General features: G+C 50.0%; 1 protein-coding gene across 4 annotated transcripts in view; it reads left to right on the top strand.

Moving 5' to 3' along the window:
* CLSTN1 (calsyntenin 1) overlaps nucleotides 1–22,109 on the top strand; it is a 72,484-nt gene that overhangs the window by 40,546 nt on the left and 9,829 nt on the right. For 2 of the 4 annotated variants that reach the window (XM_063145543.1, XM_063145542.1), the window contains 12 exons: nucleotides 240–389; nucleotides 1,436–1,621; nucleotides 2,675–2,923; nucleotides 5,648–5,769; nucleotides 6,985–7,147; nucleotides 10,370–10,420; nucleotides 13,389–13,546; nucleotides 15,499–15,647; nucleotides 17,218–17,444; nucleotides 18,174–18,344; nucleotides 20,255–20,400; nucleotides 21,164–21,305. In XM_063145543.1, coding sequence (XP_063001613.1) covers nucleotides 240–389; nucleotides 1,436–1,621; nucleotides 2,675–2,923; nucleotides 5,648–5,769; nucleotides 6,985–7,147; nucleotides 10,370–10,420; nucleotides 13,389–13,546; nucleotides 15,499–15,647; nucleotides 17,218–17,444; nucleotides 18,174–18,344; nucleotides 20,255–20,400; nucleotides 21,164–21,305 — 1,914 coding nt within the window. The remainder of the gene's footprint in view (nucleotides 1–239; nucleotides 390–1,435; nucleotides 1,622–2,674; nucleotides 2,924–5,647; nucleotides 5,770–6,984; nucleotides 7,148–10,369; nucleotides 10,421–13,388; nucleotides 13,547–15,498; nucleotides 15,648–17,217; nucleotides 17,445–18,173; nucleotides 18,345–20,254; nucleotides 20,401–21,163; nucleotides 21,306–22,109) is intronic. The other 2 variants (XM_063145545.1, XM_063145544.1) reach the window with 1 other exon arrangement.

Below are 22,109 nucleotides of genomic sequence, written 5' to 3'. Positions count from 1 at the left end.
ATCTTCCCAACGTGAGGGTGCCATCATGTTGTTTTTCTGAGCCCACGACCTCCCTAAGGAATTGGTCCCATTGTCGTACTGCTCTAACAGTCAGGAAGTTTTTCCTGATGTCCAGCTGGAACCTGGCTTCCTGTCACTTGAGTCCATTATTCCGTGTCCTGCATTTTTCTCCATCTGTGCGAGATTCCGCCCTGCTCAGAAGGCAGAGTTTTGAAAGCTGGTTTTCCTGCTGCTCTCAGGTTACATTAAGAACACGGAGAAACTGAACTACGCCAAGGAGCACCAGTATAAGCTCACCGTGACGGCCTACGACTGTGGGAAGAAGAGGGCCGCGGAAGACGTGCTCGTGAAGATTAGTATTAAGCCGACGTGCAAACCAGGCTGGCAAGGTTAGTATGCCACCACCACCCGCCCCTCATCGCCTGCCGTTCATCATACTGCGACATGCTTTTCAGCGAGAGGTGGGTAACCTCAGGCCCCAGGGGCCAAATCTGGCCCGCCAGAGTTCCTCAAAAGCCCCCGGCCCCCTTCTCCCCACTCCCTTTCCCCCTCAATCACCGATCATTTATTTATTTCATTTTCTACCATTCTCTGGGCAGCCCACAGCAATTAAACCCACAAAACGCACGCCGTGTAAAAGTTTAAAAACTAAGGCGTGGAAGGACAAACGGAAATAAGACCTCGCAGCAATGCAGAGATTTAAAATGCAATAGCAGATTTAAAACCCCAGAAGGAAAAGACTGAAATGCCCGGGGAAATAAAAGAGTCCGTAGCTCAGTGCAATAGAGCACCTGCTTTGCATGCAGAAGGCCTCGGGTTCAAACCCCGGCTTCTCCAGGTAGGGCGTGAGAAAGAATCCTGCCTGAAATCCCAGCTGCCAGTCAGTGTAGACAATACTGGGCTAGATGGAGGCAGGCTCAGACGCCGTATAAGTCAGCTTCCTGTGTTCCTATGTTCTTCCCCTTGCACTGGAAAAAGCACAATGTAGGCGTCAGGCGAGCCTCTCTGGGAAGCTCATTCCGCAACTGGAGTGCCACAGCAGAAAAGGCCCTGTTCCTTTGGTACCCACCTGCATCACTTCCTTCGGCAGGGGCTCCCATGAAAGGACCGCTGAAGATGTTCTTAGGGTCCGGGCAGGTACATATGGCAGGAGACGATCCTTTGGCTTGGGTGCATTTTTTTCCCCATTCTAAAAAGTTGAAATGCCTCTCTTGACTTTGTTACTGGCAATAAGAGCTTTAAGCTAGTAACTTTTGCCTTTTTGACTCCTCCCCTTTTGCACCTCTGCACCACTGCAACGCGGCCCCCAAGAGCTTCTCCCAAATCCAGTTCAGCCTCCGGCTGAGAGAGGCTCCCCACCTCTGCTGCTTTCATGCGCCAGGAATCGCTAGCTGGCCGTAACTTTTTTTTCCTTTTTTGGTCTTTACCCTCTCAGGTTGGAGCAAAAGAATGGAGTACGAACCCGGGACCGGGGCGCTGTCTCTCTTCCCCAACATCCATTTGGAGACCTGCGACGAGCCCATCGCTTCCGTGCAAGCCACCGTGGAGCTGGAGACCAACCACATTGGGAAAGGATGTGACCGCGACACGTACTCCGAGAAATCCCTTCACCGGCTTTGCGGTGAGATCTCGCCGGCCTGGGTTGAAGGTCGCACCACGCGTCTCTGTGCTTTTCCTCCCCTTTCGAATCTCGCCTTCTCTTTTCCCCGCCGGGCAAAAAGGTTGAGACGGGGGAGGAAGAAAAGCAAAGGAATTGACTGTAGGAATTGGTTATGGGGAATTGACACGTCGGCCGCCTTTGTTAAAATAAGGAAAGACCCATAGCTCAGCCTTCCGCTATCAGATGGGTTGGACCACAACTCCCAGGATTCCGGAGCCTTGGCCGGGCTGGCTGGGGTTGATGGGAGTTCAAGTCATTTAGAGGGCACCAGGGTGGGGGAAGGCTGCTCAGTGCGTGGGTAAAATGACAGGGGAGGCTAGACCTGTTGCAAATGCCGTCCAGCTCTGCTCCAATAAATACCCATGCAGGCTTAGGGTGTAGTCCGCTGGGGTGGGCCTAAGCCTCTGAATTCGGAGGCTTACGGCCATCCCGTGCAGAGCGGGAGGAGCAGCGGAAGTGGAGCCAGGAGCTTGGATTGGCCCTGACCATGGATCCAAGAATCTGAACTATCCTATGCCCCCACCCCCCATGGACTGTGTCTAGGGGCCATAGGGGCGCTCTCCCATTCATTTATTTGGTTTATTAAATTTACTTCCCACCTTTCTGTCAAAAAACGGCGCTCGCAGCAACGAACGGTAATAATAGACGGATTTGAAAACAAAACCTTACTTAAAAGTTAACTTAGGCCAGATCTACACCCGTAGCTCATAGAACACGTTGAAAACGGTTTGGAAACTGTATACGCCGCGGCGTGTGTCCTTGGACCCCAACGGTTGTCAATACGGTTATAAACCGTTTTAAAGCGGTAGCGAAGCTCCTGCGTGAAACAAGTTACAAACCATCCATTAAAAGCAACAGTAAAGGAAGCAGAGCGCACCTCTGGCGCTGGGTTCTCACCGCTCGTGGGCTCGCCGTTTTTAGCAAAGGCACACAAGCACACGCAGCCCGGTCGTCACGTTTGTTTTCCCCTGCGGGGGATTTGCTGACACAGTGTTCTTAATGATTGAATTGCAGGTGCTTCCTCTGGCACTGCCGAGCTCCTTCCGCCTCCTAGCAGCACTGCCAACTGGACAATAGGCCTTCCTACAGACAATGGCCATGACAGCGACCAGGTCTTTGAGTTCAACGGCACTCAAGCGGTGAAGGTTCCGGACAACGTCGTCACCGTCAACATGAAAGAGCCGTTTGTCATTTCGGTGTGGATGAGGCACGGGCCTGGGACCAAAGACAAGGAGACCATCCTCTGCAATTCAGACAAGACAGGTTGGAGGCTGAGCAAGGGCTGCTACCTGCTTTTACGACCCACCGCGTGGCCTACTCATGGGCCGAGCCACTGTAGTGCCACGGAACGTTCACAAACATTCCGGATGCGGTGGGGAGTGGGGCTGAGAATTCACGAATGCAGGTCTTGACTGCATCAACATGAAAAGGGATTGTTCGGCTTGGAAAAGAGGAGGTTGAGGGGAGACGTGATATTATTATATTATTATTATTATATTTATTTGTATCCCGCCTTTTGCCCAATGCTAGAGAAGGTGATAGAGGTGTACAAAATTATGCATGGTGTGGAGAATGTGGCTAGGGAGACATTTTTCTCCCACTCTCAAAATACTAGAACCCAATGGGGTCATCCCATGAAGCCGATTGGTGGGAGATCCAGGACAAATAAAAGGAAGGACTTCTTCACACAGCGCAGAGTTAAACTATGGAACTCACTACCACAAGATGTAGTGATGGCCACCAATCTGGATGGCTTCAAAAGGGGGTTGGAGAAATTCCTGGAGGCAAAGGCTATCCATGGCTACTAGCCCTGATGGTTGTGTGCTACCTCCAGTATCTGAAGCAGTAAGCTTGTGTGCACCAGTTGCTGGGGAACATGGGCGGTAGGGTGCCGTTACACCCATGTCGGTTGTTCATACACTGGTTGGCCAGTGTGTGAACAGAGTGCTGGACTAGATGGACCTTTGTTTTGATCCACTGTCAAAATCCACTGTTAAGATCCACAATCTTAAAAGCATTGCCTTCAATGTTGCCTTCCCCCCTCATTGAAACATGGCCGTGAGTCTGCCGCTGCACAGCCTGTTGCGATATTGTGCTTTTGGGGAAAAGATCTAATGCTTCACATTCGCGGCCGTCTGAGACGTGGGCGATTTTGCTTCTGAGTTCTCCGTCGCAGGTGTTGCAATACGATTCCTCGGTATCTTCGTCAGAAGAACTGAGCGCACAAAAGGCTCGATTGATTTTTTTCCGAGCAAATGTGTATTTCTCTCCTTCTCCCCTGCCGCCCCCCACCGCACCTTCTCCGCCCGTGAATAGCTTTCTCTGTAAATAGCGCCAGCCTGTGAACGCTGCAAACAGTAATTTGCGAGATGGTATTGATACAAAGGAAACACAGCATCTCGGGTTTCGTGATTTGTACCTCAACAGAGCAAAAAAAAGAAGAAAGAATTGTGTGTCTCATCAGCTAGAGGCTGAAACAGGCATTTTGAGCAGGGAAAACTCTGCCCCCACCCCCAAAAAAACCCCTCAACAAAAGGATCTCGTCCGACTGTTGATGAGTTCCAGTAAGGGAAAGATCAAGCGACATCTGTAAGAAGCGGGGTCTTTTTGAAAAGTGCCCTAGGAGTAAAAATTGCCTGCTTCAAACAGAGAGCCGCGCACTTTGCTTCTGTGGATTGGTTTAAGGCCAATTTAAAGATGTTTCCCTTCATTTGAAAGGGAGCTCGGCCGGGATCCTGAAAAATAATTGGGTTGGAAAAATGAGCCTCGTGTGGCGCAGAGCGGTAAAGCAGCAGTTTCTGCAGCTGAAACTCTCCCCACGGCCTGAGTTCGATCCCAGCGGAAGCTGGTTTCAGGCAGCAGCTTGGGTCGACTCAGCCTTCCATCCTCCCGAGGTCCGTAAAATGAGTACTCAGCTGGGGGAAAGGGAATCACGGCCAGGGAAGGCAACGGCAAACCACCCCGCTATAAGGCCTGCCAAGAAAACGTCAGCGAAAGCTGGCGTCCCTCCAAGAGTCAGCAATGACTCAGTGCTTGCACGAGAGGTTCCTTTCCTTTCCTTTCCTGGAAAAAGGGAGCTTTTCAAATGCCGGTGAATCATCAGTTCGAACCACACTGTCTTCGATGCGGTTTTACAAAAGACCTTGCCACTGAACTTAATGCCTGAGCGTCGATTCACGTGGCGGTTTTGTCTGTCTTGGCGGTGGCCGCTTCGAAGTGGATTCATCTGAACGGTGATTTCCCTCCGTGCGCTTTGACCTGGGTGTTCAAACTTTGCCTGCAGGCTTCCAGCGTCCCCTGGTCCTCCTAGCTGGCGCTTGTTGGAACAAGCTGTGGATTTTTTGCGGCTTGTCGGACATAACGCCTTCTGCAGAGTTGGTTACGATTCGGACTTTTTCGGTCCTGCGCTTGGCGCTTAGCGCAAGTCCACCCATGCCGGTTCCACATGGAACAGGGAGGTGTTTGTGCGAAAAGGTCCAGGTTTTAGGATGTCATGGAACTAGCAAGCTAGGAAATTGGCCTTGATTTATTCTTTTTTTGCTTCGCGCTGGTCTCTTTCCTCTTACTGCACCCCCGTGTAAAATTTAGATGCAGCAAGAGGACATTTTTCTGAAGCTCTGCCTTACCAACCTTGGGCTGTCGAAGAACAATTTCTGTAAAACTGCCCTAATGGGAGGTATTTCTCTCCGAGAAAACGAACTCCGTTTTCTTCATCCTGTTGTGCGTTTCTTTTGTTCAGCACCTCCCTATACCTGCGACGACGCCCTTCCCCAACCTGGGTCCCTCCAGATATTTTGGACTACAATCCCTCTAGCCATGGTCAGGATTGCTGGGGGTTGTAGTCCAAACCATTTGGAGGGACCCAGGTTGAGGGAGGTGTCTGTAACAAGTTTGATTGGTAGAAGTTTAATAGGATCCAAATAGTAGCTAGCTAAGAGCTGTGTTGAAAATGGAGTAGTGACACATCTGATCTTTTTTTTTGTGCAGATATGAACCGGCACCATTACTCCCTCTACGTGCACAATTGTCGGCTTGTCTTCCTCTTCCGCCAAGATCCCTCCGAGGGGCAGAGTTACAAACCAGCAGAGTTCCACTGGAAACTGAACCAGGTGGGTGTCAAAGGAGGCTCATTCGATACTCTTCAGCTGCCACCCAAGTCCAAGTTGATGTTCTGTCGATGTGCCATGTTAAGTCATACCTGTTTTCTGGAGTTTAGGTGAGCATCCAGGTATGTTTAGCCTGGAGAAGCGAAGACTAAGAGAAGACCCGATAAGAGTGTTCAAATATCTGAAAGGCTGACATGTGGAAGAGGGAGCAGATTTGTTCTCTGTTGCTTCCGACGGCAGGATTAGAATCAGTGAGTGGAAATCACAGGGAAGCAGAATTTGGTTTAAGATTAGGAGAAGCTTCCTAACAGTGACTGGGTACACACACACTTCTAACCCACACTCAGTGGTTGAGTGGGGGGTTGTTGTTGAACCATGGCTTGTTTGTTGAACTGTGGGTTAGCGTGTTGTCTGAACCCAAAACATTTTATGCGGAGTGGCCTGAGTAACTCAACAACAGACCACGGGTTTGTTAACCATGCCATAAGCCATATGGCATGGTTAACAAACCACCCTGCAGAAAATCTCCTGAATTCAGACAAATGCTAACCCACACTTCAACAAACAACCCAGGTCCAACCCATACTCAGCCACCGAGTGTGGTTAGCATGTTGTGTGAACATTCCTAGTGAGGGCTGTTCAACAGTAGAACAGGCGGCCAGTTCTCCTACAGAGAAGGAGGTATTTAAGTGGAGCCGGGAGGAGGTATTTAAGTGGAGGTATTTAAGAGAAGGAGGTATTTAAGTGGAGCCGGGAGGGCCATCTGCCAGGTTGATGTAGCTGCATCCTGTAGTTCACAGCTTCTGTTGAACAGGGGGTTAGACTAAATGACCTCTGAAGTCCCTTCCAGCTCTGTGATTCTATGGACACAAAAGCTCCCAAGAACGTGTGCGTCTCGACTCCCTCGATGGTTGGGCTTATTCACCCAATTTATTGGTAGGGCCCATCGCTCTGTAGTAGCCCAGGTGCAGTAGGGTCTCTGGTTCAGTTCCTGGCATCTCCAGCTGAAAGTCCGTAATGTTTGCAAAAGGTCCACATGTAGTCTGTGACTGGCCCAAAGTCACCCAGTGGGTTTCCATGGCCGAATGGGGACTAGAACCTGGATCTCCCGACTCCCAGTCCGACACTCTAGCCACTACACCACACTGGCTCTCTCAGTATGAGGTGCAGGGAAGGCTGACCCCTTCCCGCCACATTAAACACTCTCTACCTTTCCAGGTATGCGACAAGGAATGGCACCACTACGTCCTCAACGTGGAATTTCCCACGGTCACGCTCTATGTTGACGGCGTCTCCTTTGATCCTTTCCCGGTGACCGAGGACTATCCCCTTCACCCGTCCAAAATAGAATCCCAGCTCGTGGTCGGCGCCTGTTGGCAAGGTAACGGCACTTTGGGGTCCGGTTGTGGCACGTTGACGACGGAAGAACAGTTTTGACCTGGTCAAGGGCGTTTCCGTTCGTCCGCAACTCTCTTGCTTGAGTCCATCTCGTGGACGTCATTACCTGTTCTTGTGCAGGTGTCTTACTTTCGCTTCAGTGAGACTGAGCAAAGGAACAACAAACGTTTCAACTCGAGATGCCCAGGAGAAAATTCCTAATGATTTAGAACAGTGGTTCCCAAACTTTTTCAGGTCACCGCCCCCTTGGTTCCACAAACTCATGCCCAGCACTCCCTACCAGAATAGCGGTTTTCAATGACCCGCTAAGGAAGATAATAACAATAAAATTCAAAACAGTAACAATTAATTGAATATTTATTCAAAATCCAATTACATTTTTTTAGTTGATTCAATTAAACATAATTGATGAACTTGATCCAGTGATACCATCTTTTCGAAGTCTGATAGTCGTTTAGCAAGTATATTAGATATCACATTTAGTAACTAGGGTAGATTTAATTTGATTTGATTTATTGCATTTATTACCGCCCCATAGCCGAAACTCTCTGGGCGGTAGAGTACTTCACTATTCTGTAAATTCTTAATGTGATGGAAGGGCTTGATGAAGTGATACTAGTTTCTCAATGTCTGGTTTAAAGTCACTTAACATGAGTCTTAAATCACCGCATTTAGTAATCTGTTTTGCAACCGGCATGGCAGGGCACACCAAGCAGAGTAGGTCTCTTTATTAGTGTTTTGGTGCTTTTGAAACATTTCAATTCACCATTAAAAGGACTCTTCTTAAACGGTATTACCCTATTTCTTCGATTCTAAAACACACTTTTTCCCCCCATATAAACATCTCTAAAAATGGGGTGCGTCTTACAATCGCGGGTGTGTCTTAGGTTTTTTTTTTCTGTTGGTGGTACTGAAATTAGTGTGCGTCTTACAATCGAAGAAATACATGTGTGGATTCTTCCCCTATACGGCTTGGGACCAAATTACTTTCTCCCATAAAAATGTCCCTGGGATTTAAGACCTTCTGGAGAGGTGCTTCTTGGAAAAGACCACCTCGAGCGCCCCCCTTTGCCTCTTAGCGCCCCCCTGCTGCCCCCTTGCCTCTTAACATCCCCCTATGCAATCCCACCGCTCCGAAGGGGGCAATGCCGCCCACTTTGGGAACACTGATTTAGAATATTTGCCCGTTGGCCGGATTTCCTTCAGAAATAAACATTGGTTACAACGTTGAGAACACCGAGGAAGGAAAAGATTAAAACCCCACCCTGGGATAAAGAACGCGCACTCCTGAACTGGGTTAGGCGCCAGGATTTAGAAGGGCGCAATCCTATGCGTGTTTAGACAGGGAAAAGTCCTACAACTCCCTGGGAGTTGTAGGACATTTTCCTGTCTAAACACGCATAGGATTGCAGCCTAAGAAAACCAACACTCCTGTGGTTTTTGTGTCTGCCTCTCTGATCACATTTTGTGTTTGCGTGTGCTGTTGTTAAGGATTTAGAGTTAAGTCATCCAGCGTTTTGTGGTTTTTGGAGGGTTTTGCTGCTTAGGGCCGTAAAAAGAAATGCAGCAGCAGTAAAGGGTTTTTAATATGCAAAGCAGGTTCCAGCAGCCGTTCCGTGGAGGCTGCATAACGCTGAGTCATCGCCTCCCAGGCCGCTGACGCTTTTCCTTGTCAGCGTCCTGAGGAAAACGGATCTACGGATGCATCTCAGAGGGGAGGAAGGGAACGTGGATCGCCAACGCACTCTGCAGTGGGTGATTTGTTCCCCCCTTTCCAAGTTTCAACGCACCTTTTTAAAAGGTCTTCTGCTTATTCGGAACTCCCTGCTATCCAGGTTAAAAACGGTGGTGGTGGGTAGAAGGTAGCTTTCTTCTCAGAGCGTCTTCATACTTTTCGGTCCGTCTATGACCTGCAAGGCTCAGCCGGCAGGTTCCAGGATATTCTGAATGTTGAAATTCCATTTGAACGTAAAGCAGTGGCTGAGTTCTCACGGTAACACTAAACTGTGGTTTCGTGCTATGTGAATGAGCGGGAAGGAGCCCAGAAAAAGCGTCACGCTATCCTCCTGCATGGCTTGGGGAGAATAGATGAAGGTTCAGATTCACGTTAGGACAGAGGTGTAAAAAAACCACCCAAGTCCGCCCCCTTCCTAATCCAGCCATCCGGAGTTTCTCATATAGCCCCGCCCCCTTTCCCTGGCTCCGCCCCTTTCACCCCAGCCACTGATAGTTTCTTGTTTTCCTTGCTTTCTAAATGGTTAAAATCCCTCTCTTGAAGCTTAGTTACCGGCAGTAAGAGCGTTAAGCTGAAATTGGACGATATTTTTGATATTTTGGCTCCACCCCTTTTGGCCCCACCCACATCTGAAATGTAGCCCCTGAGAGCTTCTGCAACATTGAATCCGGCCCCAGGTCCAACACCGCTGCTTTAAGGGATTTCTGGCTTGCTGTGACGTGCGAACCAGGAATTGTGGTTTTAAAGTCAGCTGAACAAGCCAGCTACAAACCCTGGATTGTTTAGTAGCTTGTTTAACAAACTAGAGTTTATTTCAAAATACAATTCCTGGTTCTCATGTAAGGAGCATCCTGGAATCTCCTGAAGTGAAACCGAGCCGTGGTTTTATCCTGTGGTGCCCACGGCGCTCTCAACATTCCAAATGTGCCCCACGCCCCCCCCCCCAAAAAGGTTGGGGATCCCTGGCGTAAAGCTCTCCCTGCTGCTCTTGCTGTCTGCTTGCAGGGAGTTTTTTCTGCTGCAAGGAGTGGAAGAACCCTCGCCCAAGTAGGAGGTGTCCCATCCCCATCCCGTCCCCATGGCTGTTCCGCACCGTCCTCACTTCGCTCCGCAGTGTGCCTGAATCCGGCTCTCCTGAAAGGTGCCCTTGGGGGCGCTCCTGCAAGGTGCTCGTGGTTCCGTGGTGGAGGCACCAGGCTCTCTCAGGCGATGAATCAATAAGGAAAGGGGCCGGTTGGCAAACGGAGAGTTTAGCAAACTCACGTGCTCTTGTTCTGAAACCCGGCAGTCTCCCGTTTGGAGCGGAGCGCCCCGGGTAAACACAGCACGTCCACGAAGGCTGCTCCAGCAGATGAAACGTACCCGCTCCTAACCACTGGGTCCTTTCCTTCTCTTCTCTTGTCTCTCTTCTTTCTTTCTTTCTTTCTTTCTTTCTTTCTTTCTTTCTTTCTTTCTTTCTTTCTTCTGCAGAAGATACAGGAAATGAGAATGACACGGAAAAAGCGACCGAAACTCCTGCAGGTTGCTGGTGGTTTTTTTCCTCTCCTTCCCCCCCCCCCCCTCTTTCTTTCGTTCTTTTTAATTCTTCCACTTTTAAGCTGAGGCATTGCTTCATCTCATGCATAGCATGGAATGCCGGCCTTGTGTTCATGGCCATTGAAACTGCATCATTGCGTTGCGGGACTTGATTTATTCCATTGAACTCACAAACCCCCCCCCCCCAAAACCCACTTTGTGTCTTGTAAGTTCACCTCTGTCTTTCTCTTCCCCCCCCCCCCCTTTGGTACTCTCAAATCTACATCCCTGTGCGAGGTTAGAAAGTGTTTGCAGCCGCGCTGAAATGAAGACGGATCGGGCGTTTATTGCAGAAAGATCAGCGACTTCCGTGATTCCACCATCACTGTCGGGGTGGGTGGGGCATGTTCCAGCCACGCTGATTGGACAAGGGCTTCCACCCCCAAAGCCAAATGGCCAATCAGAGGAATCACCCCCCCTTGGGTCAACTCCCAGAGAGGAAGGGTTGGGAATAACTTTTTAGTTCTACTATTCCCCTACTTGATGTGCTGGGCTACAAGTCCCAGCATGCTGGCTGGGGGATACTGGGACTTCTAGTCCAGCACATCTGGAGAGCACCGGGTTGTGGGGACGTTGTGTTAGCTGATATGCCCATGGGTCTGTTCCACATCTGGCTGAATGCTCTTCTGACTTCAGAATTGATATTTCTAGTCCTCTAGTAAATGGCTTGGTGGATTTAGCATCTCAGTGTGAGACAGTCAAACAGAGTCTTTCATTTAATTTTAAATGGCACCTTGGATAAAGTGCAGTGCAGAGTAAAAAAAAATCCCCTGTAATTATTCTCAACTTGGAACAGCGAAGTTAAAAACCATCTCAAAGCACTGTTAAATCACAGTAATAAATAATTAGGATTGCTATGGTAGCTGTCATTCAGCACGAGAAATCTTGGTAGATCCATGTGAGACTTCACGGATACAAGAGTTTGCCACAGAAGGACACCATTGGGTAGTATCCAGTGGTACTCCTATGTGGAGTAGACCCATTGAAGTGAATGGCCTTAATCTAAGTAGGGCTAGCATTAGATACTGCCCCACATTAGAGGACAAATATTGACATAGACCCAATCTGGTGCTCTCCAGATGTCTTGGACTGCAACACCTATCATCTCCAGCCACCCGAATAGCTGGTCATGCTGGCCAGGGATAATGGAGCTGTAGACAAACATTTGGAGTGAGCCTGGGTTGGGGCAGCAGGTATAAATGAAGTCAACACCTTTGAAATCAGCTACGTTCAGTGTTTAAGTAGGGATTGAATTTCAGAATCAGAAGAAATTCCCCACCAGGGGAGAAGGCCAGGGATGAAAGTTATTTATTTATTTGAAATATTTTTATGCCGTTCCTCAGCCCAACCTCAAAAAGAGGTTCCTGGAGTGGCTTAATCATTTAATCAAAACAGTTCCTGCCCGCAGGGTTACAATAGAAAAAGTCGCAACATGTGAGAAAAAGGGGAGGGAGGAGGGAAGAGGGAAAAAAATGAGGTTGTCTTTCAGCAGGGATGGTGGGATTGGCCCCATATCCCCTCTCATCTCCCTCGGTACGGCCTGCTGGAATGGCCGCTGGTGGCGACAGTTGAGGGAGGAGGTGCCTGGATAAAGAAGGCGTTTCAGCAGGAAAATGGAGAAAAAAATTTCAGGAGATCTTCTAGCCCCAAGGAAGCATCTTCTCAGCATCCTTTTCTTGAAGTCCACCAATCTCTTCAGTCCTCTTACTTGGAGAGACAATCTTAACGCTTAAATGTTTTTAGCTGGGAAGAGGGCATCCAGATCCCCCCCCTCATAATGTGTCTTTATAAGACCAGGATTTATTTCTTAATGCCTCGTGTGATGCAGGGTGGTAAGCGACAGTTACTGCATCCGAAACTCTCCCCACGGCCTGAGTTCGATCCCAGCGGAAGCTGGTTTCAGGCAGCTGGCTGAGGTCAACTCAGCCTTCCATCCTTCCGAGGTCGGTAAAATGAGCACCCGGCTAGCTGGGGGAAAGGGAACTGCGACTGGGGAAGGCAACGGCAAACCACCCCGCTATAAAGCCTGCCAAGGAAACGTCAGCGAAAGCAGGCGTCCCTCGAGGAGTCAGCAATGACTCAAGTGCTTGCACGAGAGGTTCCTTTCCTTTCCTTATTTCTTAATATATATTTTTTCTACAATTGGTTGCCCGCTACAAAGCAAAGGGCCTCCCTCCAGCTCCGTCTTTATTTCGGTCCCAAAGAGTCATTTTTGTGCGTTTTGGTGCTCAGACGCCACCGCTGCCTTGAGACTTTGTTTTTTGGGCAAGTGTCTTCTTCTTCTTTTTTAAATGAGTCTTGCCAATTTGCCTTCTTTGTGACCAGCCACGGCTGCCATTTTGTGAACAGGTGAGCCCTCCCCCCACCATTGCCACGGTGGCCATTTTGCGAGAGCGCCCGCAACCTTCTCTAAACATCCCACACACGCCCACCGGCCCAAAAATTGGGACATTCTTTCAGTTCGGTATACGGCCACTTCGCATGTCATTTATCCAGCTTTTCTCTGCTTTTATCTCATGGGAGGTGCATTTTTTGCAGGAGAAGCATTTGACGGCTCGGGAAGGCAGCCTTCGAAGGGCGAAAGCCATCTTTTCATGATGGCAAAGCGTAGCCTTGACTTCAGGATTGCGCTGGGTCATTCCATTCCCACCTCTCAATAGCCATATTGCATGAATGAGCTTATTTTAAGTTGTTGTTAGTATTATTATTATTATTATTATTATTTTATCCCCTCGTTGTGCTTGATCAAAACTGCAAGTTTAACTCAAGAATGAGCACTAACTCACTTGCATGCCGGTTTGAGAGCAAGCGTGACGCACCGCTGTTTCTTGTGAAAACAAATCACTAACAAACCCCAAACCGTCCTGCACCTGAAGATGCTCAGGCTGTCCGCCTCTCCCTTGCTCCGTAAAAGGTGGCGAACTCCGCATGGCCCAGTTCTTCCGAGGCAACCTCGCCGGCTTGATGATCCGCTCGGGCAAGCTGGAGAACAAGAAAGCGATTGACTGCCTCTATACCTGCAAAGAAGGGTTGGACCTGCAGACGGCCGACGGCGTCGGCAAAGGCCTGAAGGTAGGTTTGCCGTGGGACGGGACGGGGCGGCTCCCTGAACCCGCTAGAAAGCAAAGATCGATTCGAGCTGCCTTCTCTGCCCCTTCCGTCACTTTAATGAGGGGGATAACACTCACCGTTATGTATATTTTTTAAATGAGCGGTATATCTGATGGAAAAAATACCTGAGAGAGCTCCGCCTTCTCCCCTACCAACCTGCCTGGTCACTGAGGTCATCCGAGGGCCTGCTCCTGGTGGTTCCACCTAGATCCATCCTCCGATTGGAATCCACCAGGGGAAGAGCCTTGAGCGTGGTGGCCCCCCTCCTGTGGAACTCCCTGCCTCTGGAGGTCAGGCAGGCTCCGACATTGGCATGTGCCCAACAACACCTACCATTGGCGCTAACCCTGCCCAAGAAGATGTACCGGTGGTATATATCGGGCCAAGTTTAAGGTTCTTGTACTTGTGTACAAAGCCCTAAACAACTTGGGACCAGGATACCTGAGAGAGCGCCTTCTCCCCTACCAACCTGCCCGGTCACTGAGGTCATCCGAGGGCCTGCTCCTGGTGGTTCCACCTAGATCCATCCTCCGATTGGAATCCACCAGGGGAAGAGCCTTCAGCGTGACGGTGCCCCTCCTGTGGAACTCCCTGCCTCTGGAGGTCAGGCAGGCTCCGACCTTGTACTCCTTCCGGCGCCTCCTGAAAACATCTTTATTCCAAGAATTTATTTTATTTATTTATTTATTACATTTCTATACCGCCCAATAGCCGGAGCTCTCTCTTTAAAGCCTTTCTTTAACATGCAGCCTTGGGTTTCTGTTTTTGCTTCTTTTTAAATTTTGTTTTAACTGTTTTTATTCTGTTTTTATTTTCATTTTACCTTGTACACCGCTCCGAAATTTTTCAATGGGGAGCGGTATATAAATATTCTAAATAAATAAATAATAAATAAATAAAAAATGATGACATTCCTATGTTTGTAGGTGTTTCCCCCCCCTTTTCACAATTTAGTTTTTGTTCTGTTTTGCGAAGTTATTATTATTATTATTTATGACATTTATATACCGCCCCCATGGCCGAAGCTTTCTGGGCGGTTTACAAAAGTTAAAAACAGTGAACATTCAAAAAGTTCACAATAAAGGGGGGGAACCCATTTGTATCCCCCCCATCTCACTGGGATCTGCATTCCTGGCTTATTAAGGGCAGTCCGGCATTTAATCTATTACCGTATTTCTTCGATTCTAAGACGCCATCGATTCTAAGGCGCATCCCATTTTTAGAGATGTTTATTTGGGAAAAAAGGGCATCTTAGAATCGAAGAAATACTACTTCTCTCACTGCCCAGCCAACCTCCCCCCCCCCCGCTCTTTCTTCTAATGGTTGGGTCCTTTTCTTTTTCCCCTCTGTGCGAGAAGAAACAGCCGTTTGCGCGGGAAGAGGGGGGGGGCGTTGAAACAAAGAGTAAACAATATTTTCGGGCGGGGGGAGAGAGAGGAGAAGACACGATTAAGGAGCTAAAACGCTTAACTCTCCAGTCCCACTCTTTACTTGTCTGTGCGACACGCGAGTAAGTCCCATGGAAATCGATGGGACTTATGAATAAATTTGACTCACAAAAACCCAGGCGCTTACCCTCCCAGCTCCTCCTCGCTCGCACGGCTCGAGGCTGCTGCAGGAGCTTCCTCTTTTCCTCTTACTGTATTGCTTTGATTCTAAGACGCCATCGATTCTAAGACGCACTCCATTTTTAGAGCTGTTAATTTAGGGGGAAAAGTGCGTCTTCGAATCAAAGAAATACGATAACACGGGCCTGATAAAGTATCTATTTAGCCCTGAGTACAGAAGGCTCCTTATGTCTGTCCTGAAGAGCCAAGGGCACCGAGCACGTGATGTCTGCACAGTTCCCGGCCCTGATCTCTGCCTCCGCCGCCCCGAGCCGCCTCTCACTGCTTCTCTTGCCGCGGTTTCAGATCCACATGAACCCCAGCCAGTCAGCCGTGAGCCTGGAAGGAGATGACATCGACCGCTTTGACAAAGCCATGCAGCACGTGGCCTACGTCAACTCTCGCCAGTTTCCCACGCCAGGCATCCGGAGGATCAAAATCACGAGCACGGTCAAGTGAGTCCCGTCGGCTGGCGGCAAACGGCTTCCGTAAAGGTTCCCCGTGGAGCCCAGAAGGCTCTTTGGATGGAGGGCTAATTCCGGTGGCGATGTAGGAGTGCCTGAGGGTGCCCCGTTCCTGGCATCTCCTCTTCAAAGATCTCGGGTAGCGCTGGTTGTGGGGTTTATTTTAAATAGCTGTTTTTCACCCTTTAAAACCTTCAGTGTTTTGGGGACTGCCTTCTCCCCTCCCAGCCTGCCCCCATCGTCAAGGCTGGTTAGGTTGGCAAGTACAAAGAAGAGAGCCTTTTCGGTGGCGTCCCTGCACCTCTGGAATCAATTTCCATCAGGCCCCTCCTTTGCACGGCTTCAGGAAGGCTCTGAAGGCCTCCCTGAATTCGCCGGCCTTCCCGTCGGCTGTGAGTTTTATCGGCGGGATCTGCTTTCTATAGCGTTTCGTTAGATATTTCTTTATTGCCTTTCCATTCGTATTGCGTGTTTGGGTATTTGCTTTAACCTCGTTCGCTGCCTTGGGTGTATTCCACTCTTAAAGGTGGCCTAAGAGCGATTTGGAAAACATTTATTTTGTTATTGTTATAACCCTCCTCCTCCTCATTCTGTCTTCCCGGGAACAAGCAATTTTGCTAGTTCGATGGGAAACCTTCAACGCTGGTTTGTTTAGGGTTTCATCCGAACTGAGATTCCCGGCTTTCTCGCTCCCTTTAACAAGCCGGAATCACGAGCCAAGAACAAACCCCGGCTTACAATGCTGGCTTGCTAGGAGACCAGCAAGCTGGGGAGGAGGGGGCAGGCGGGCATCGTTTCCGACGAGTCGGAACTCCGGTTTGTCGCTACGTCCGAACTGACCTCTACGCGGGGAGCTGCTTTTTCCGCGCTGCCGCAGGGCGGCTCTTTCACAGCGGTGGGCGAGAGGCCAATGCCCGGGTGTGCAGTGAGCGGACGCAAAGGCCAGGGCTTGCCGTCGCATGTGGCACAGCACAATCTGAAGATGCCTCTGAAACACGCACTGGGGGCGGGGGCTGATCCCGCGTGCCCGTACCAGAGCAAGAAAGCTTGGGTGACGCTCGCTGACCGGATTTAAAATGGCCATCCCTCGCAACGGAGGCAGGGGACCTCTTCTAGCCCAAGGGCCGAATTCTGTTTTGGAGTAGCTCGGGGGGGAGGGGGAGCATTCCGGTGGTGGGCGGGGCTGAACGCCGTTGGGGCGGGGGCTAAAACCACCAGCATGTCTCCACTGAAAGTTTTTAATTTCAGCCTTAGGAGAGGCATTTCAACCTTTTGGAATGGGGGGGAACTGCCCCCCAAACCAGGAAAGACCCTATTGGTGATTGGGGAAAAGGGGGCGAGGCCAGGGAAAGGGGGCAGGCTATCTGGGGAAAGCCAGAGGGCTGTATTGGGATATCGGGAGGGCTTGATTTGGCCCCTGGGCCTGAGGTTCCTCACCGTGCATCACGACGAACCTTGGCCCGTGTGTGCTGCGTATTGGTCTTCCTGGGACGTGCGCCTCTCCGACTTCGATGGCGGCCGACCCCGTTTCTCTTTCTCCCCCCCCCCCCCCCGCCGGCAGATGCTCCAACGACGAGGCCTGCATCGCCATCCCCTTCGTCGACGGCTACGTCATGGTCCTGCAGCCCGAAGAGCCCAAGATCAGCCTCAGCGGCATCAACCACTTCGCTCGCTCGGCCTCGGAGTTCGAGAGCCCCGAGGGGGTTTCCCTCTTCCCCGAGCTCCGCATCATCAGCACCATCACCCGGGAGGTTGAGCCGGAGGGGGACGGGGATGAGGACCCCACAGGTAAAAGCCTGGGGGCCTTGCGGAGGCCGCTCAGACACATCGGGCACCAGCGGGGGACCAGCTGCAGGGAGTGACGCGAGCCCAAAGGATCAAGGGGTTGGAAGAAAAACTCCCTAGGAGGGAAGGCTACGAAGTCTGGGTTCAGACGACACGAGAACCAGTGGTCGTTTAAATAGTCGACGGTTGGGTATTTAACCCGCCATGGGTTATTGTGTTGTGTGGAGGGATTATTTGGCCCCAGTAGGGTCATCCCATAAAGCTGGTCGGTGCGAGATTCAGATAAAAGGAAGGACTTCCTTCACACAAGCTGTGGGATTCCCGTCCGCAAGATGTCGTGATGGCCACCCTTTTGGATGGCCAAACGCAGGGAGGAGAAAGCTTTCAGTGGCTACTATTCCTGATCGCTGCCTCCAGGATCAGAGGCAGTAGGACTGTGTACACCCGTTACTGGGGAACATGGGCAGGAGGATGCTGTTGGCCTGGTCCAGCAGGGCTTTGACATTCTTATGCTTCCCACGCAAACCCTGAATTGGGATGGGGAAACATCCGTCGGAAATCTAGAAGGCATTTGTGTCATTTCAAGGTTCTAGTCCTCAAGAAAACAATCTCTTGAATGGGTGGGGATGTGTCTAGCACAATCCTAGGAGCCAAGCGGGCCCATTCCTCGCATTTCCTCCTTCCCTACCCGCCTGATCTGTTTCCCCACCCCCTTCTCCTCCCTTTTCGCAGTCCAAGAATCCTTGGTGTCCGAGGAGATCATGCACAACCTGGACACCTGCGAGGTCACCGTGGTGGGAGAAGAGCTCAGCCAGGAACAAGAGAGCTTGGAGGTGGACATGGTCCGGCTGCAGCAGAAGGGGATGGAGATGAGCAATTCCAATCTTGGCTTGATCATTACCGGTACTGCCCTTTGCTCCCTCTGGATCTTACATTTTTGCTCGCCCAACATTGTGTTGACGAAATAAAAGGTCCAAGCGATAGCAAGTGGCTGCTGAAATCGTAAACGTATTTAAGTTTTAGAGTCAGGGTAATAAGTTTTTGTTTATTTATTTATTACATTTATATCCTGCCATTTTTCCTCCAAGGAACCCAAGGCGTACATAATTAATAATAATAATAATAATAATAATAATAATAATAATAATAATAATATATTTATTTCTTACCCGCCTCTCCCTTTGGATTGAGGCGGAGAACAACATTAGAACAGGAATCTACACATCTTAAAAATTCTTGATTTAACATTGATTTGGGTAGGCCAGCCGGAAAAGGCTCGTCTTTAAAGCTGCCTTAAAATCACACAGAGAGTTAATTTTACGAATCTCCTCCGGAAAGGCCGTTCCACAATCTGGGGGCAACAGAAGAAAAGGTCCTCTGGGAAACTGATGTCAGCCTAGTTTTAGCTGACTGAAGTTCACCCCAGAGGACCTGAGTGTGCGGGGTGGACTGTATGGGAGAAGGCGATCCCGCAGGTAACCTGGACCCAAACCCTTTGTACTTTGCCCAGAAACTAATTGGCAGCCAGTGGAGTGATTTTAATGTTGGTGTAATGTGGTCACCCCTAGGTGTACCGGTGACCAACCTGGCTGCCATATTTTGAACTAGTTGAAGTTTCCGAACTAGGTACAATGGTAGCCCTATGTAGAGCGCATTGCAGAAGTCAAGCCTTGAGGTTACCAGCGCGTGCACTACTGTCTTTAGGTCTCCACCCTGTGAGGTAGGCTGGGCTCTGAGAGTCTGTGACCGGCCAAAGCCACCCAGGGAGCTTCCGTGGCTGAACGGGGACTAGAAGCTATATCTCCCGGCTCCCAGTCCAACACTCTAGCCGCTACACCACGCTGGCTTTTACTAGTATTTGCGTTACTGCAAGTCAGCTTTTAATTTTGCACGGCTGAAGAAAAGCATCTGTACGAATTGAAATTTTACTTCCTCTCTCTTAAAAGACAGGTTGGTCCCCCATGAAATCCAAGTATCCCCTTCTTCTATAACAGTATTCTGATGAGCCAAACTCCACAAGCAGCCAGCGTGAGGGACAGGCTTTTGTTAGGACAGGACGCGTTCACCCTCTCCACTTAACTAGACCTTTTTGATTTTTTTTTTCATATTCATGTCCAAAATTTATAATCTGCTCTATAGCTAGGGGGGAAAAAAGAATCCCCAAAGATGAACAGTAAAGAAGAAAAGAATCAAAATGCAAAAGAATAAAAAATATTTGAGATCAAGTAATGCAATTAGCTTCTCCGTAATGTTAGCAAATTCCAGTCTGCTGGTTTGCTCTGATGCCTGAACTGAACTGTAGGTGAGATCAAGCCCCTCCCTGTGGAGACGCCCAGATCGTGCAGATGAGAGTCTCACCAGAGAGGTTTATCTTTTCAGAATTGCAGAGGCCAGCCTCGGGTCAGACACGCAAGTAAGCGACTGCATTTCCCTGTTGCCGGTTGCATTTCAGAAAGCCGAGGATGCAACACAATCTTCAGCAAGAAAGGACACTTGGAAATAACCCTTAAGGGAGCAATCCTACACATGTTTAGATGGAGGGGCAGGAAAGACCTACAACTCCCAGCATTCCCCAGCCAGCATGGGGGATGCTGGGAGTTTTTCTGTCTAAAACCGCCTAGGATTGCGCTCTAAGCTGCACGTGATTTCATCCAGGCCCTTGAGTTGGGGGCTCACAAAGACAGATTTCCAATGCTTAAGCTGCTGTTGAAACCGCAAAGCCGTTGAGAGAAATCATGTGCCGCGCTTTTCCCCCTTTATATCATAGCTGCCCACAAGCGCTCTGACTAGCATCTGTGTCTCTCTTCCTCTAGGGGTCGATACCATGGCCAGCTACGAGGAGATTTTGCACTTGATACGCTATCGCAATTGGCACGCCGTCGCCCTCTTTGACCGGAAGTTCAAACTGGTCTGTTCGGAGCTCAACGGCCGTTACGTCAGCAACGAGTTTAAAGTGGAGGTACGCGAGGGGGTTCCATGATAACGGGGTTCATTCACTGGCATTTGGGCTGCAGCAGAATGGACTCACATCAGTTGCAAGTTACTTGCGTTCAAATTGCCTGCTACACAGAGTCCAGCCGCTTGGTCTATTTTGCCCAGTTGGCTGCCCTCTAGATGTTTTGGACTACAGCTCCCAGCATTCTGCTCATTAGGCTGGCTGGGGCAATTGGGAATTGATGTCCTCAACATTTGTCGGGCACCGAGTTGGAGAAGTCTGGGCTGATCCAACCGATTGATCAACGAAATATCTCAGCCTTCATGATTGTTGATAAAGCATCTAAAATTGCAAGCCACTGCACAAAAATACGTTGGACCCTTGCTTGCAGGGTTGAGATGACATGACAACCCACACTCCAAGGTTGAGAATGGGTTGAGTGTCGTTTGTCGCTAGACTGTGTTGTCTGGACCCGGCGGCCATAACGAACCATGGTTTGTTTAACCACGATCAACCCGCAGTTCACAACCCAACAATAAACCATGGTTTCTCTTCATGGGCTGTTCGCTGTTAACAGACAATACGATAAACCACGTTTCAACAAAACCCCATGTTTTAACGACAACCCACACTCAACCCTTGAGCGTGGGTTATTGTGTTGTCTGAACCCAGTCATTATTGAAGGTTGGCAGAGCATTGTGACATTCGTAAACCTGGTAGCGCCAATGGCAGAGTTCTTCATTTTGCCTCTTCTTTCTGCCCTACCACCCAACCTTCCGCTTGCCAGGTCAACGTGATCCACACAGCCAACCCCGCGGACCACGCCAACCACATCGCCGCCCAGCAGCCTCAGTTTGTCCAGCCCGTCCACCACTCTTTCGTCGACCTCTCTGGCCACAACCTTGCTAACCCTCACCCCGGCTTTTCAGGTGAGGACGCGCCCCTTCCTTGACCCCCACCCCACCCCCGGTTCAAGTTTTCCCTCTCCTCTCCTCCTTCCCCATCCCTTGAATCCGTTCGGATCCTCTGGAGAGGCGCTCTCTGCACATAGAATCGGCGTTTCCCTGGCTCCCCAGCACTTAATGTCTTGGGGGACGAGAAATTCCAAGTCCGCCGTAAGCTCCAAACGGCTGGCTAGATTTCAAAAACGGGGCGATGTCAAAAGAAAAGCATCCCATTTCTCTTTGGGCTCAAAGGAGGAGGCAATTTCTCTCTCCCCTTTTGAATGATTCCCAAACCTGGGGAGGACGTGGCTTGCCACCCCGCTGGGATTTGGATGAAGGATTTGCGTGGAGTTGGTGCTGACAGGCTGAGCTTTCTTCACCCACCTCCCTGTTTCTCGCACAAGAGCGCGAGTTGTTCTGCAGTTCCTGGAACAGGGAGAGTGGGAAGAGGCGGGCGGAATTCTTCCCCGAGCGGCTGAAGGCTGCCTGGAATGAACATTCGTCACCCGCGACGGGACTGCCGTGGCCTTTTCACTTCTGCCCTTTAGCGGCCCTGACCTAAGATGGGCCTCGCTCTTTTTTCCTTTGGGACGAGCCTGGATCCTGGCAGAAGGGCTCCCTCCTGCTGAGCTCGGTGGAATCCATTGGGAGAGGAGGACAACAGTAGGGTGACCCTATGAAAAGGAGGACAGGGCTCCTGTATCTTTGACAGATTTCAGCAGGTGTCATTTGTATGCATGCAGCACCTGGTGAAATTCCCTCTTCATCACAACAGTTAAAGCTGCAGGA

The sequence above is a fragment of the Elgaria multicarinata genome, chromosome 20 (assembly GCF_023053635.1).
Source record: "Elgaria multicarinata webbii isolate HBS135686 ecotype San Diego chromosome 20, rElgMul1.1.pri, whole genome shotgun sequence".
In the NCBI taxonomy this organism is placed as follows: Eukaryota; Metazoa; Chordata; class Lepidosauria; order Squamata; family Anguidae; genus Elgaria; species Elgaria multicarinata.
This window is presented reverse-complemented; position numbering and strand designations above follow the sequence as displayed.